Genomic DNA, 18,673 nt, shown 5'->3' on the forward strand with positions numbered 1-18,673 from the left:
ACTGAGGACCAAGTATAGAGTGAAGTAGATTTAGGTGAAAGGTGATATCGGTTACTGAGGACCAAGTATAGAGTGAAGTAGACTTAGGTCAAAGGTGTTATCAGTTACAGAGGACCAAGTATAGAGTGAAGTAGATTTAGGTGAAAGGTGATATCGGTTACCGAGGACCAAGTATAGAGTGAAGTAGATTAAGGTGAAAGGTGTTATCAGTTACCGAGGACCAAGTATAGAGGGAAGTAGAATTAGGTGAAAAGTGTTATAAGTTACCGAGGACCGAGTATAGAGTGAAGTAGACTTAGATCAAAGGTGTTATCAGTTACTGAGGACCAAGTATAGAGTGAAGTAGATTTAGGTCAAAGGTGTTATCAGTTACTGAGGACCAAGTATAGAATGAAGTAGATTTAGGTGATATCGGTTACTGAGGACCAAGTATAGAGTGAAGTAGATTTAGGTGAAAGGTGTTATTGGTTACTGAGAACCAAGTATAGAGTGAAGTAGACTTAGGTCAAAGGTGTTATCGGTTACTGAAGACCAAGTATAGAGTGAAGTACATTTAGATCCATGTGTGTCAAAGTGACAACTTTCATCATGGTCTTAAGCTTATTTTAAGTTTCTTTTTCAAACCATGTCACTGATATATATCTGAAGACTGTAAGACAATACCTGTAGCTACACAATGTAATCCATCAAGCCATAGTATGTGGCCCTTTAGACATGTGCAATGGAATGTATGATCTTTTGGTTCACACTTCTGTCCGCAACCTCCTTTATTATTTCCACACTTATTTTCTTCTCTACGTGGTTGACCTGCAAATAAAAACACAAATTAAATGAAATTCAAACTGCATGAATATATTTTGTTCCCAAAAAAGCTTTAACAAGAATTACCATGTTTAAGTTGTTTACCTTACAGCAATTTGATTTGCTAGCATAAATACTATGGGAGCCAGGTCGATTTATCTATGTCGGAGAGTCAGGAAGGTTTGAACATTGATTCTTACGTAAAAAATATGTGTTGATTTCAGATTTGCAACTCTTACTTCTCTAAACATGTACGTTTACTGGGAATTTGCATACTATTAATGAAACGTCAAAGTCAAATTAATTTTTGTAGATCTGCCAAAACCCCAAAAATTTAGTCCACAGAACAGACACCAAATTTGAGCTATATAGGAGAGTAAACTCTTAAATCACATACAACCATTTCATTTTTATTTGCTGGATTTTCATAACTGGCCAATTCGACCTACATTTTCTAGGTCAAATGTAATATATGTTGTAAATTACACAAATCATTGGCTCTTTTAATTCTCTAAACCAATACTGATCACTGTTGATAATATTATTACTCTAGTGTATAGATCTATCCATTACACACCTAGTAGGGCTGCTTCTTTATTGAAATTTCAGAGGCTGATCCACAATTTAACCAAAGGAGATATTTACAAATTATGGGTTAAATTATGTCCACAATTTTGTGCATGATTTGTTGGAAATGGGTGCCCATGCTTACTAAGGTCTATACAGAGTATGCTTTATTGTGAGAGTAGATTCAGTTCGTGGCGATCGGTGGGTGCCCATGCTTACAGAGTATGCTTTATCATGAGAGTAGATTTGGTTCGTGGTGATCGGTGGGTGCCCATGCTTACAGAGTATGCTTTATCGTGAGAGTAGATTCGGTTTGTGGCGATCGGTGGGTGCCCATGCTTACTAAGGTCTATACAGAGTATGCTATATAGTGAAATTTGCTTCATACGGTTTACTTTTCATAAATATGATCATAATGGGTCATTATTTATTACAATTTACATGCACACTTTGGAGAAAAATTAACTGATCTCAAAATGATGTTTATTAAGTCAATCTAAAACATATATAGAGAGAATACTACATGAGTGGCTGTTAGATACCATTTATGTTACAATAAGTTGTTTATACAGAGAATACTACATGAGTGGCTGTTAGATACCATATATCTTACAATGAGTTGTTTATACAGAGAATACTACATGAGTGGCTGTTAGATACCATTTATGTTACAATAAGTTGTTTATACAGAGAACTACATGAGTGGCTGTTAGATACCATATATCTTACAATGAGTTGTTTATACAGAGAATACTACATGAGTGGCTGTTAGATACCATATATCTTACAACGACTTGTTTATACAGAGAATACTACATGAGTGGCTGTTAGATACCATTTATCTTACAACGAGTTGTCTATATAGAGAATACTACATGAGTGGCTGTTAGATACCATATATCTTACAACGAGTTGTCTATATAGAGAATACTACATGAGTGGCTGTTAGAATGGGAATGGGAACTATTTTAACGTGCCCACATCCTTACGGTTCGGGCATGCCCACCATGGATTCGGATTCTGGCATAGCCAATCCACGATTCCATGGCGGGGGGTGGCCGTTAGATACCATTTAGCTTACAACGGGTTCTTTATATAGAGAATACTACATGAGTGGCTGTTAGATACCATTTATCTTACAATGAGTTGTTTATACAGAGAATACTACATGAGTGGCTGTTAGATACCATTTATGTTACAATAAGTTGTTTATACAGAGAATACTACATGAGTGGCTGTTAGATACCATTTATGTTACAATATACTACATGAGTGGCTGTTAGATACCATTTATCTTACAACGACTTGTTTATACAGAGAATACTACATGAGTGGCTGTTAGATACCATTTATCTTACAACGAGTTGTTTATACAGAGAATACTACATGAGTGGCTGTTAGATACCATTTATCTTACAACGAGTTGTTTATACAGAGAATACTACATGAGTGGCTGTTAGATACCATATATCTTACAATGAGTTGTTTATACAGAGAATACTAAATGAGTGGCTGTTAGATACCATATATCTTACAATGAGTTGTTTATACAGAGAATACTACATGAGTGGCTGTTAGATACCATTTATCTTACAATGAGTTGTTTATATAGAGAATACTACATGAGTGGCTGTTAGATACCATTTATCTTACAACGAGTTGTTTATATAGAGAATACTACATGAGTGGCTGTTAGATACCATTTATCTTACAACGAGTTGTTTATACAGAGAATACTACATGAGTGGCTGTTAGATACCATTTATCTTACAATGAGTTGTTTATACAGAGAATACTAAATGAGTGGCTGTTAGATACCATTTATCTTACAACGAGTTGTTTATACAGAGAATACTACATGAGTGGCTGTTAGATACCATTTATCTTACAACGAGTTGTTTATACAGAGAATACTACATGAGTGGCTGTTAGATACCATTTATCTTACAACGAGTTGTTTATACAGAGAATACTACATGAGTGGCTGTTAGATACCATTTATCTTACAACGAGTTGTTTATACAGAGAATACTACATGAGTGGCTGTTAGATACCATTTATCTTACAACGAGTTGTTTATACAGAGAATACTACATGAGTGGCTGTTAGATACCATTTATCTTACAACGAGTTGTTTATACAGAGAATACTACATGAGTGGCTGTTAGATACCATTTATCTTACAATGACTTGTTTATACAGAGAATACTACATGAGTGGCTGTTAGATACCATTTATCTTACAACGAGTTGTTTATACAGAGAATACTACATGAGTGGCTGTTAGATACCATTTATCTTACAATGAGTTGTTTATACAGAGAATACTAAATGAGTGGCTGTTAGATACCATATATCTTACAATGAGTTGTTTATATAGAGAATACTACATGAGTGGCTGTTAGATACCATTTATCTTACAATGAGTTGTTTATATAGAGAATACTACATGAGTGGCTGTTAGATACCATTTATCTTACAATGAGTTGTTTATACAGAGAATACTAAATGAGTGGCTGTTAGATACCATTTATCTTACAATGAGTTGTTTATATAGAGAATACTACATGAGTGGCTGTTAGATACCATTTATCTTACAACGAGTTGTTTATACAGAGAATACTACATGAGTGGCTGTTAGATACCATTTATCTTACAATGAGTTGTTTATATAGAGAATACTACATGAGTGGCTGTTACAATGAGTTGTTTATACAGAGATTACTACATGAGTGGCTGTTAGATACCATTTATGTTAAAACGAGTTGTTTATATAGAGAATACTACATGAGCGCCTGTTACATACCATTTATCTTACAACGAGTTGTTTTAAAACATATCTAACGAGCGCAAGCGAAATGGATACTTTATTAAACAATGAGTTGTAAGATGATGACACAAATATTATATTTTATTTCTTACATATCCAGTAGAGGTGGGCGTATACCATATATACTAACTGTACTTCGGTATCGGTATCATGTCTATACGATTTACGGTACCGAGAAAATTTCAAAATACCAAAATTTTGGTATTGAAAAATGTTTAGTAAAGCACAAACAATATATCTGACAAAAGCAAAATGGGTTGGGTATAAATTAATTGAGAACCTTGTGTATGGAATTTAATTTTATTTATATGAAATTAGTGGGTGTACCGATACCAAGGTAAATCATCCCCAAAATACCGAAACTCAAATTTCAATACCACCCAGCTCTAATATCCAGAAAGAATTTTTTTTAAATAAATTTAAACGCCTTTTTTAACGAAAACCTTGCGCCTATACTTAACTTGTGCATCACAGACATGCTAGACACTTTTAGGTTAACTTGTATGTCACAGTGATCGATTCGACCAAGCTTTTTCTCATTGGATTGTGTGAAATTGGTGACATATTGAACATGATAGAAAATTATGACACAGCTTGCAGTGGCTGACGATGAATTATGAACATGCATTTGTCTCCAAGCATGTGAAACAATTTAAAAGAATATACTTAACAAGTTCTGGTTGGATGTAGACCAAGATATAATAATATTAATGGCTTACTATGTTGGCCACTAAAGAGATATAAACTTTTATACCAGTTAGGTTGTCATTAAATACTGGGCAGGGCACACTCTACTTGACACACTCTATCTGAACCAGTTGACAATTTGTGTGCAGATTATTGACCGTCATTGACGGCAATATCAGCTTTTATGGGCTGAAGAAACGGATATTAACCGAGGCTGAAATAAGGTTAATAATTGGTTTATTATATAATGATATCCATAAGACTCGTATACATGTTTTATCAGAATCAGATTATGCCAATGCTTATAATTAGTGCTGTCACATAATGCTATGACTTTGTATGACAAGCAGAGGAATGTAAAAATAAACAGTTGAAACATTACTAAGACATAAATTAAATTAGAGATTGTTCAAACAATATTAGTACAAATGTATTTACTAGTAGCTAACAATTAATATTCATTATTTAAGAATCGACCATTAATTATAATTCCAAAATATCTCTCTATTGGTTTGTAGAGTGCCCCAGCGGATCATTGTACCAAATTTCAGAACATCCAATCGAAACTAGAAGGCAGACTTCAAAAGAAAAGAAAGTATGTCATCTGAAAAATGTATTAAGGTACTTTATTTTATTGGTTCACTAAATATTACATGATAAAGTCAATTACTAATTTAGCATATTTGTAGTTGGAATATAATCTTAAAAGTTTTCTCATAATGGAATACAATGCTTAAATATTACTTACCCATAACTGAAAAAGCAGGTTGTCAACAACATTTAGTGACACACTAATGAAGGCGAAATTAAAAGTGCAAACATTGTGTTGTTGGAGAACAGTATTAAGGGTTAACTTTATAATAAAATTGTGAACCATGAGCTGTATGGTTTAAATCTATTTTACTGTATATTCTCAAATCAAACAAATTACTATTTAGGGGAAAACATACAAATTAACTCTTGCTTCTTGTGTCTTGAGTCTTTTAGCCAAAAAGCAATTTTAATGCCGGATTTTCAATTATTTTATAAAACTGAAATAGTTTTATTAGAAATGAAAACACACATATCGTCATCTCCTCATATTTGACTACATCTTTGCAAAACATTTTTTGTTTTATTTTTAAAACTTTATAAACAAAAGTTAACCTTCAATATGTGGCACACTGAAGTGTGAGATTCTTTTACTGAAAGATTATTACAAACTATTTATGCTTTTCTTTAAAATAAAGATTCAAAGAACTAGAATTTCACATGCTCATTGTGTCATCTGTCTTTTATAGTTGTTTGAGAATTAATTATTAGCCATTTATGACCACTTGGAGCTTTGTCATCACAACACTCCCATTAGTAGCATAAACCAAATATTGTAGTCTGCACGTGGGGCATAGGATCAAACCTCCTCAGTGGATCCATTTTATGATTGAGTTCCACCCCCATCCTAATCAGTGACCTGCGACTAATAGGTCAAAAGATGTGCTATGTCTTGCCTGTTGGAAAGTGATCCCTTGCTGGTAATAGAAAAATGTACCAGGTTGCTCTAAGACTACATGTAGCAAGTGTATGTCATCTAGTGGTGTTAGTAAACAAAAGAAACCTTTTAACTTTTAGCATGATCCCAGATGTTTGGTGAGAAGCATTAGATCATGAGATGGTATCCCAAAATAGCCATATGATAATTCCTGCAGAATCCTAAACAGACAAATCCCCAAACTGAATGCTTGTTGCAGATTAAAATATACCACTTAACAGAGTACAAAGCAGATAAAATGTCCTAATTAACTTTAACTTTAAGTAATTCTTCGACCCCCAAAATGCCCAATTAAGAATTTTAATGTGAATCCTAAAGTACATAATAAAAAAAAACATATACTGTAGATCCTGAAATTAACGCGTCCCTAAATTAATGCGAGTGACAGTGGGCAGACTAAAATGTGACATGAAATTAATGCAAGTGGCCTCCCTTTGAAATATTAGTCTGTGTACTTTTCAGTTAAATTCGAGTTAAAGGTCTCTTCAATGAGATCAACTCACTAACATATCTGTGTACACATCAATTACCCTGTTTAGTCCCTTGTGTTTTTGGTGAGATCAATTCAAAGTATATGTTTTCTGCAATCATTTACGTAACATGTACATGTAAATCTGGCTAAACATTAGGATACTTGTATGTACTATTACAACTATATCTTCTTTATCTGTGAATGGTGATTTCAAAGTCATAATGAAAAAGCAATTCACCCAGTGGTATGTCAACAAAGTTGCATCAAGCGTGAACAGTAAAAACAAAGAAACCGACGACCTCAGGATTAAATTAGCATGCTTAAACATATTTATGAGCGATGGATCATGTTGACTTTTGACAAGGTGGCCAAAGACCCTGAAATTGTCACATATAGCTGGCATCTTGCTGGACTATTGAACAATTAGTCTGTCTTGCTTATAGTGAATTGTTTTCCAGTTGTCCATTATAAATATATTAGAATTTTAATCGTTGTTTTGTTTTAATAACATGAGAAATATATATATATATATATATATATATATATATATATATATATATATATATATATATATATATATATATATATATATATATATATATATGGGAAATATATAAATGTGTCATATTATTAATGTGAATAACACGAACTCGCATTTTTCGCATTAATATTATGATCGCATTAATTTCAGGATCTACAATATTTACCACAGTTCTCTGGTGCCTGATAGAACTCGATTTTCATGCAAACACGTTTCTGCCCAAGTCTTAGTTTAAAGTAAATCTTCAATTTCTTAACATCGACTGGATATGGAAACTCATGCCTTTTGACTTCACCCTTCGCAATGTCTTCAGCTGTCAGGCCAGTAAATGTCTGAAAAATAAATGAATAGGCCTTAATACAAATTGCCATCACAAGTTATTTTCCATATATGTATACTTAAAAGACACTTGACTGAAGTGAACAGTACCATGATGGCGATCTTGTCATGGTGTCGTAACACGTCGTTGGCCTGGACGTAGACGGTCCCTGGTGGTTCTTGTCTGCTGGTATATCTAGTGATTGTTAAATGGTGGCATCCAAACCACTGTGTGATGACTATACTCAAAATGCTGACTTGAAGCATGCCTAAGTCACATTCACGTTCCTCAACTGTCAACCTTGCCATCACTTGTTTAACGTTCCCTTAAAGACTACTTCATAAATGAAAGTGGCTTTTCAGAGACCACATTTTATAGCCCCAATCAGCATGATTTGCATATTCAATTTACGTTTTTCATGCTATGCATGCAATATGTTGTGTTTTGGTTTTGTGTTTCATGGAATGTTCAGGAAATTGTTTTTGTAAGTTATTCGTCGTCATGTATGGTTTATAAGGTAGTATGTTACTTATTCATTGATATTTTTAATGCTGATATACGCCCCATTCACATTTGTTATCATCAACTGGTGATGCGTTTTCAATGCTGTTCAGCATATATACACACACACTATGGAATGCTTAATGGTTGTACATAATATTACCCGGTAATAATTGCAGGTGTTCCGATTTGTTTGCATATTTTCACCAATAATGCATTAATTTGTAAACCTCAGTATTAAATTAATTTTATTATACGTCATGATGTATGATTTGTTACATGTGTTTATTCCACCGAAAAATAGGTGCATGCTTGCTCCTGAAACTGTCTTTATTATCAAGTCAAATGAGAGAAACCTTATCGTTAGGCGAGGAAGTGAATTTCTGTATTATTAGGTCGTAGGTCATAGTAAATAATGCAGCTAGTGGTACAGAAAATCAAGGCTAGTAATTTAGTCAAATTAATGTACACTTCCATTCGTATACAGTGATATATACACAAACACATGATATTAATTGCAAATATCAAAACTTTATAAAGATGCCATTTTAACGAGTCAATCATCAATGAGCCCCCTTTTCTTGGTCTCCCCAAGACATGGTTATAAGTATTTCTGTTGAGCAATAAAAAATACTGTACATTTTCTTTTTTGTAAAAGATGAAGATTGCACACAATCTGACAATCAATAGAAATAGGAAACTTTATTAACGTCAAAAAATAGTCAATGACTACTCAACAATTCAGTAGTAACAAAGGGCTTTTGTTGCAAGTGACTGAAGCATAAACGCGCTGGAAGTAATTTAGTGGATATTCGGGCCACTTAGCGCACATACAAATCAAGGGCAGATAAATATGTCTGTAATAGAGGCTATATAAGGTTGCAAACGAATCACTAGACATATTTACATGTATTACCACTAATATTGTGGGTAGAATGATGAAAATACATGGTGAAAAGCTTTCAGGCTAGCTCATTTTGCCAGAATCTCTCCATCTTTTTCGCCCAAATTCAAGGATTTGCTCAGAATGAATTGCTTTCACACAGGCGAGCTGAAGATCACTCTCCTGAAATGGAGCTAGGCGAGTACTCTTAATTGAATGCAGTCTTCACTATGATCAAATCAAGGCGAGCTGAAGATCACTCTTCTGAAATGGTGCTAGGCGAGCATTCTCATTGAATGCAGTCTTCACTATGATCAAATCAAGACGAGCTGAAGATTACTCTTCTGAAATGGTGCTAGGTCTAGCTTCACTATGATCAAATCAAGGCGAGCTGAAGATCACTCTTCTGAAATGGTGCTAGGCGAGCATTCTCATTGAATGCAGTCTTCACTATGATCAAATCAAGGCGAGCTGAAGATCACTCTTCTGAAATGGTGCTAGGCGAGCATTCTCATTGAATGCAGTCTTCACTATGATCAAATCAAGGCGAGCTGAAGATCACCCTCCTGAAATGGTGCTAGGTGAGCACTCTCATTGAATGCAGTCTTCATTATGATCAAATCAAGGCGAGCTGAAGATCACCCTCCTGAAATGGTGCTAGGTGAGCACTCTCATTGAATGCAGTCTTCACTATGATCAAATCAAGACAAGATGAAGATCACCCTCGTGAAATGGTGCTAGGCGAGCACTCTCATTGAATGCAGTCTTCACTATGATCAAATCAAGGCGAGCTGAAGATCACTCTTCTGAAATGGTGCTAGGCGAGCATTCTCATTGAATGCAGTCTTCACTATGATCAAATCAAGGCGAGCTGAAGATCACTCTCCTGAAATGGTGCTAGGCGAGCATTCTCATTGAATGCAGTCTTCACTATGATCAAATCAAGACGAGCTGAAGATCACTCTCCTGAAATGGTGCTAGGCGAGCATTCTCATTGAATGCAGTCTTCACTATGATCAAATCAAGGCGAGCTGAAAATCACTCTCCTGAAATGGTGCTAGGCGAGCATTCTCATTGAATGCAGTCTTCACTATGATCAAATCAAGACGAGCTGAAGATTACTCTTCTGAAATGGTGCTAGGTCTAGCTTCACTATGATCAAATCAAGGCGAGCTGAAGATCACTCTTCTGAAATGGTGCTAGGCGAGCATTCTCATTGAATGCAGTCTTCACTATGATCAAATCAAGGCGAGCTGAAGATCACTCTTCTGAAATGGTGCTAGGCGAGCATTCTCATTGAATGCAGTCTTCACTATGATCAAATCAAGGCGAGCTGAAGATCACCCTCCTGAAATGGTGCTAGGCGAGCACTCTCATTGAATGCAGTCTTCACTATGATCAAATCAAGACGAGCTGAAGATCACCCTCGTGAAATGGTGCTAGGTGAGCACTCTCATTGAATGCAGTCTTCACTATGATCAAATCAAGGCGAGCTGAAGATCACCCTCCTGAAATGGTGCTAGGTGAGCACTCTCATTGAATGCAGTCTTCACTATGATCAAATCAAGGCGAGCTGAAGATCACCCTCCTGAAATGGTGCTAGGTGAGCACTCTCATTGAATGCAGTCTTCACTATGATCAAATCAAGGCGAGCTGAAGATGACCCTCGTGAAATGGTGCTAGGTGAGCACTCTCATTGAATGCAGTCTTCACTATGATCAAATCAAGGCGAGCTGAAGATCACCCTCGTGAAATGGTGCTAGGTGAGCACTCTCATTGAATGCAGTCTTCACTATGATCAAATCAAGGCGAGCTGAAGATCACCCTCCTGAAATGGTGCTAGGTGAGCACTCTCATTGAATGCAGTCTTCACTATGATCAAATCAAGGCGAGCTGAAGATCACCCTCGTGAAATGGTGCTAGGTGAGCACTCTCATTGAATGCAGTCTTCACTATGATCAAATCAAGGCGAGCTGAAGATCACCTCCTGAAATGGTGCTAGGTGAGCACTCTCATTGAATGCAGTCTTCACTATGATCAAATCAAGGCGAGCTGAAGATCACCCTCCTGAAATGGTGCTAGGTGAGCACTCTCATTGAATGCAGTCTTCACTATGATCAAATCAAGGCGAGCTGAAGATCACCCTCGTGAAATGGTGCTAGGTGAGCACTCTCATTGAATGCAGTCTTCACTATGATCAAATCAAGGCGAGCTGAAGATCACCCTCGTGAAATGGTGCTAGGTGAGCACTCTCATTGAATGCAGTCTTCACTATGATCAAATCAAGGCGAGCTGAAGATCACCCTCGTGAAATGGTGCTAGGTGAGCACTCTCATTGAATGCAGTCTTCACTATGATCAAATCAAGGCGAGCTGAAGATCACCCTCGTGAAATGGTGCTAGGTGAGCACTCTCATTGAATGCAGTCTTCACTATGATCAAATCAAGGCGAGCTGAAGATCACTCTCCTGACATGGAGCTAGGTTAGCACTCTCATTGAATGCAGTCTTCACTATGATCAAATCAAGGCGAGCTGAAGATCACTCTCCTGACATGGAGCTAGGTGATCACTCTCATTGAATGCAGTCTTCACTATGATCAAATCAAGGCGAGCTGAAGATCACCCTCGTGAAATGGTGCTAGGTGAGCACTCTCATTGAATGCAGTCTTCACTATGATCAAATCAAGGCGAGCTGAAGATCACCCTCCTGAAATGGTGCTAGGTGATCACTCTCTTAAATGGAGTGTTCCAGTTGTTGTGACTATTGTCTAGTCATAAAAACTAAAAATGTTTATTGTGGTCCTTAGGGGAAAACATCAGGCATTGTGTTGTATTATAACTACATGCTAAATATAAAGATTATGGTTTACAAATATAACAATACTTGTATATAGATTACGTCTGGTATAACCTTGTACTCTTGACTTCTAGTGTTTTGGGTGCTATATGTAGATCATATAAACAGGACATTCTCCTTGGTGGTATAATTCGATATGGTTACCAGATGTTTTCTCAACAATAATAGATAGTTTTTGAAACATACACAAGAAATTGCCAGAAGCTTTCTTTCAATACCCTCATGATTTATTACATTGTTACATGATTTTGTATACATATCCATGTAATAGAGGACTCAAAAAAATTCCGTTATTTTTCCAGATTCCACTACACCCTAATAAAATTCCCTGTATTTTCCATGAATCAGACCAAAATTTCAAATTCCTTGAATTTTCCCATAAGGGAATTCTGAAACTATTTTCCCAGTTTTCCCTTTCCCGTCGGTACATTGCCTGAAACACACATTGTTTTTTAGGCCCAACCATGCAATAAATAACATTTACCTTAATGATTCTACTATTTCCATGATTTTCTCTGATGGCATCATAAAAGTCACCAGCATCAACATGTTTATAAACTTGGAAAGATGGGAATCCATACTTCTTGTGAGCAGCTGGTGGTCCCTTCAATGCTAGTCCTACAATAGTTTTCTTAGTGGCACCAAAATCAACGACAAGGTGGGGATACAAGTCCATCCATGAGTTATGTAAAGCCCCATCACTACACCAGAATGACTTAGAATCAATTCCCTTATCCAGTTCAGTGAGTTTATTGACGTGTGACGAATAAGTATAGGATTCTGGGGTAACTTTACATGTAGGCCTATCTATTGTTTGACACAGAGAAGGATCTGAAAAGTAAAAAAAACACTAAAACATTAATGGATCTTTCCACCAATTATAAGTGAAAACATAACTAGCACTGGGTCATCTACCTTGCCCTTACCAACCCCAAAATAAAATAAAACACCAACAAAAACACAAAAGATATTTTGTTTTGAATAGGTGCCATACATGTATCATTAACAAATAAAACACCAATGAAAACACAAAAGACATTGGGCCAATTTCATATGTCTGGGTTTCGTAACACCGGCTTATATGAAAACCTAGGTTTAACACTGGTTTACGTGACACCGGGTTATATGAAAACCTAGGTTTAACACTGGTTTACGTAAAACGCAGAAAAACTTGATCTAGACCTACACTTGTGGTGCATTTCACATGTGTGTGTTTTGCTCGTGTTTACAAAACCACGCTTTTTGCATGGGTTACCCGCAGATCTGGGAAGGGACATAAGCGATGGATAGCTTACACTTCATCACTTGTGTAGTTGAAACTTGTATTTATTAGCATTCACATATGGGGGATCAGCAACCTCCTCCCCCCACAGTCTGAAGCAAACCTTCGTATTCGAGCAAATATGATGGAGATGTTTGGCCAAAATGAGCTGGCCTGAAAATGTTTCACCATCATTTTACTCATGATATTAGTTATAATCCATGTAAAATATGTAAAATGCGTACAGAACCCTACACAGCTGTTGGTAATAATTCAAATATCAATAAATGTTGTTACCCAAAATCATGTATTTCCCTTTAATTCGGGCAAAAAACATCCTCCCCACACCCCTACCCCCCAAAACAAAATGAATAAAATAAAAATTAAAAAAATTAAAAATGCCTGAGGGCACCAAGAAAATGTTTTGTCAAATTTTCAAACCTGTAGGCCTATCTCGCCTTTTTTTCCCTTTACTAAGACAAAGCAAACACGAAAGCATGTGATAGACGTTTAAAGAATTTGCGTTCACAACTGTTTTTAGTGTTAAATTTATAACAAAATGTCATTTTAATGCAATTTATTATATGTATTTTTAGAAGAATAAACTTAACTTTGTTTTTGAAAATTATCTGTGCATGTGATTAAAATACAAAGTTATAGCAATACTCAGAACAGTGTAAATAGAGAATAATACATGAGTGGCCATTTGATACCATTTATCTCACAAGTTGTTTTAAAATGTATCTAAGGATGAAAGGGAGTTTGATACATTTTTAAACAACGAATTGTGAGATAAATGGTATCTAACGGATTCTATTTCTTACATATCCTCAAAAACCAGGTTTTAAGGAAATTTAAACATCATTTTCTACTAAAAGTTATTTACAGCCATTGCACTTGTAGCTAACTTACATGTACGCGTCACATACACATGATTGTCAGGTTAACTATACGCCACAGTGTAATCAATTTCCATCATGTTGTTTTTCATTGAATGTATGGCACTGGTGACCTGGTCATCACCTAGGAGCAACCAGTTGTATATCTTGAATTTGTCAACACAAGTACATATGTAAACAACTATGTGTTATAAAAAATAACACATGCTGTTCTCACTAAAGGGTGTGTAAGAATGTGGTTTATATTGTTTCTATACATGTACATGCGTCTAAAGTAAAGGCGTTTAGAGAAAAAAAATAGCTGGGGTAATAAATAAAATAATAAACAAGATACCAGTTATTAGCAAATTTATGTCCCATATCAAATATTATTTCACTTAGGACATAAATTTGATAATAACTGGTATCTCGTTTATGATCCTCCATGTATCTCAGGCACTTTGTTGTTCATTCGCTACGTGAATAATTGTTGTGTGAAAGATCTAATTATACAGTCATGCTAACAAAAAAAAAGGCAAAAGGGCATCTTGTATAAAAGGAGGGGGTCGAACTTCCCAACCCCACCCCCCCCCCCCCCCCCCCCCCCCCCCCCCCCACCCCCCTTTGTCCAGTACGTTCACATTTCATGGCTCTGGGATACTGATGTAAAACACGATTTTGCTGCTGAAATTATTCATAAAGAAAAGTTACTTTGAGCAAACCCAGCGAAAAACCACCTCAAGGGCAGGTTTAAACAAGTAATACAATTGTAACCCAGTGTTAAACTAGGGTTATTGAAAACCAGACACATGAAATGCACAGTAAACATGACCCAGGGTTTAACCTAGGTTTAACCCATGTGTTTCCAAAACCCACTGATAACCCAGACATATGAAATCGGCCCATTTTGTTTTAAAAAGACGCTACACATCATTAACAAACAAAACACCAATGAAAATACAAAAGACATCGTTTATACATTATCATTAACAAATAAAACACCTATGAAAACACAAAAGACATCATTATACATTATCATTAACATATAAAACACCCATAAAAACACAAAAGACATTTTGTTTTGAAAAGGCGCTGTACATCATTAATATCATAACACATTATTTATCATCATGATAGCATCAAACAAACAGGAATTAAAAATATTAAAACATATACCGTAAGCTACTAGGAGTGAAAGCTGGCCATTTTCTTTTCTGGAAAGCACAATTAAATTGTTAAAGTCCTTACTAGCTCACCATGTACATTGCCAAAACAGTCAACTGCTGATTTTTATACAAAGTAGGTAAAACATTTAGTCTTTGGCTAATTAAGCACATTTTAATAATTATTAAGGAAATTCTCTCTAAACAAAAATGTGTTCCAGTGTGTGCCCTACATGGCTTACATGCAGTAACTTAAAAATACTGTTAAACAGTAACTGCCACTTACTGCAAGATTACTTTATTTTAATGTTTATATTCAGCCTGGACTTGAATACCGTATATCTTCGCCTATAAGTCGAATTTTTTTCACCCAAAAATTATTTTATAACTTGGGGGGTCGACTTATAAGAGGGTAAAAAATTTCACCCAAAAATATTACCGTTTTGGGGATTATTTTACAAGTTTTATTGTTGAAGTATGCCCTGTATTTATACTCAAATATGTTAATTTGACACATTTATTTTTTTATAACCTTTTTTTTGGGGCATTATAACGGTTTTGGTTATGTGAAAAGGCGTGTGATCTCACTCACATGTCAAGACAACAGTCCACTTAGTTAAAATAACAGTCATCACTAATATCAAAAATGTAAACAGTACTAACTACCTGTTGCCCGAGTTTATTTTGAAATCTGGTCACTGGCATTAATGGTTGTTCAAACAATGTTTTGTCAGTGATTAACTTCATGAATGTTACTGAGCTTTCCCTTAAAATAGACTGATCTCTGCAGTTCACTAGAGCAATAGGGACACACATTATTTGGTACTAAAACCAGTGTACTTTCCAGAGTTATCCTCCTTACATGTATTAATATGGCGGCAAAACATGTGATTAACCGATAATACATGTACTTTCAGTTTTATCGTAGTGATCTGTTGTCGGTATTTACAAATAAAGTTGTTGTCTTTGCACAAAACCATGCTGTACAGTGCCATACAGTAACAGCAGTTAAACAGCTTTCACTCTCTACTAAGGGAATATTTCGTTTTGATGCTATATAGTTTGATTGGAATATTATTGCGATGTACAAAACTGTCAAAACATGAAAAACGAAGTTTGTAAAATAATTTTCTTTTGTTCAGATATTGTACATTATTGTTCTCATGTGCTGAAAATAAGAAATACTTCAATATTTATACGTTGTTTTTCATGGGTCGACTTATAAACGGGTCAATAAAAAAATAAGTTTTCAGGGCTTGAAATTAGGGACTCGACTTATAGCCGAGATCAACTTACAGGCGAAGATATACGGTACTGCCTAACAATATGAGGAAGCCGTTGCAAGACAAAAGTTAAAAGTTTGTTTTATTTAACGACACTGGTGGTCACTAGAGCACAGGGTGATTCTGTGTCAAATCACCCAATGGGTTTAACCCCACTCCTCCGATTTGGTTGAAATTTGGTTTCTATGTACATTTTGGCTGAAAAATCTTAATTTCAAAGATGAGCTCAACTGGACCAGCGGTTTGGGTGCTATTTTGACAAAAATCACCAAAATTGGGAGGGGGGTATATTTAAACATCCATAAATAATTAACCACTGGTCAAATCTTGATGGGAATGGCATCTCTTGAATGGAAATTGCCCACGGATTCCAAATCTGTCATTATTTTGTTAAGGAGATGTAAGTTAAAGTGTGATGACCTTTTGACCTTCACTTTGACCTTGAATTTCATTTTGTTACCCTCATGACCTTGAAATGAAAATTGGTCAGAATTATAGCCCAACATGTTTTCTACAACATATAACAGAACTAGAGGTGTAATATTCCTCTGTAGTCCACAAAAACAAATAGAAAAAAACATTTCCAAATATTTTAACTTCAATTTAGTTAGTATCCCGTTAAGGATAATTCCTATTAAGAGCAGACAATGAATGTTCCTAAAATTTGGCACACACATACTACTAACAATAATTAAATTTGGAAATTATAAAATGTTGAGCTATGCCCATATTGATGATTTATGGCACATTTGTCAATACCGGGTATAACAAATATAGGAAAGTTCTAAGTATATACCCCAAACCTCAACTATAGATGATATACACCATAATTACAAAATGTAGACCCCTAACTGATCAGTTTCCATGTGCTATAATGAATGAATGCATTCATTCTATGAAAACCTAGTCCATGGATACTGTTCTATGCTTTAGTACATAGTCATTTGACACAAGGTGGCAGTTTCTGAGCCCCTTAAACCCAACGTGTGAACCCAAACCAAGCACATGTTCATCAAGTTAAAACAATGGGGAAAGTTTTGGGGTGTTTTTATTTCAAATTCACGACTTTCTGAGGCTGCTTCCGAACATGTAAGTGTACATATATTATTCTAAAACACTTCTGATACTTTAGATTGTAACTTATACAATAAATCAATCCTTGGTGTACTGTAATTAATTAAAACATTTTCAAGTTTGTTTGTGTCCTGTCATATATAGACTTGATACATGTGGTCTGTATAGTAAGCCAAGTGTTTGGAACCTTCAGAACTGAAGAAAATATGTTGTGGTCCATAGAACTGACATGCAAAACCAAGGACTAAAACTCTATGGGCCGATTTCGTATGTCTGGGTTATCGGTGGTTTTCGGAAATATATGGTTTAAACCTAGGTTAAACCCGGAGTTATGTTTACCGTGCATTTCACATGTCACTGGGTTACAATTGCACTGCTTGTTTAAACCTGCCCTTGAGGTGGTTTTTTGCTGGGTTTGCTCAAAGTAACTTTTCTTCATGGATAATTTCGGCAGCAAAATCGTGTTTTACATCAGTATCGCAGAGCCATAAACTGTGAACGTATTTTCAGAGACCATTTGAACCCACTACAGAAGCGAATAAAGGGCGAGGGGTCGGTGTGCCTGTTTGTCTTTTTTTTAGCATGACTGTATAATTAGATCCACCCCTTGACGCAACAATTATTTACCATGTTCATGGCGAACAAACAACAAAGCGCCTGCGATATATAGAGGATAATAAACGAGTTACCAGTTATTATCAAATTTATGTCCTATGAAATAAGTTTTAGTTGTGACAAATGAAACCGAGTTTGTTATTCTATTTATTATCGCAGCTAATTTTTCTCTAAACACCTTTATTTTAGATGCACATGCACATAGGCTACATGTAGGCTATAAAAATGATGTAAACCACTTTACACACTGTTCTGAGTATTGCTATAACTTTGTATTTCAATCACGTTAACAGATAATTTTTGAAGACAAAAGTTATCTCTATTCTGCTAAAAGTATATATAATGAATTGCATTAAAATAACATTTTGTAATAAATTTAACACTAAAACAGTCGTGAATGCAAACTCTGTAAAC

At 35.5% G+C, this 18,673-nt stretch overlaps 1 protein-coding gene across 1 annotated transcript in view; it reads right to left on the reverse strand.

The window, feature by feature from the left end:
• Positions 1 to 18,673, reverse strand: part of LOC121384071 — a 98,030-nt gene that overhangs the window by 77,270 nt on the left and 2,087 nt on the right. The window contains exons 2-4 of the mRNA XM_041514292.1: positions 12,470 to 12,816; positions 7,592 to 7,757; positions 664 to 807 (exon numbers count right to left, since the gene is read on the reverse strand). Of these exons, the coding sequence (XP_041370226.1) occupies positions 664 to 807; positions 7,592 to 7,757; positions 12,470 to 12,816 (657 nt within the window). The remainder of the gene's footprint in view (positions 1 to 663; positions 808 to 7,591; positions 7,758 to 12,469; positions 12,817 to 18,673) is intronic.

Source organism: Gigantopelta aegis, chromosome 10, assembly GCF_016097555.1.
Source record: "Gigantopelta aegis isolate Gae_Host chromosome 10, Gae_host_genome, whole genome shotgun sequence".
Lineage (NCBI taxonomy): Eukaryota > Metazoa > Mollusca > Gastropoda > Neomphalida > Peltospiridae > Gigantopelta > Gigantopelta aegis.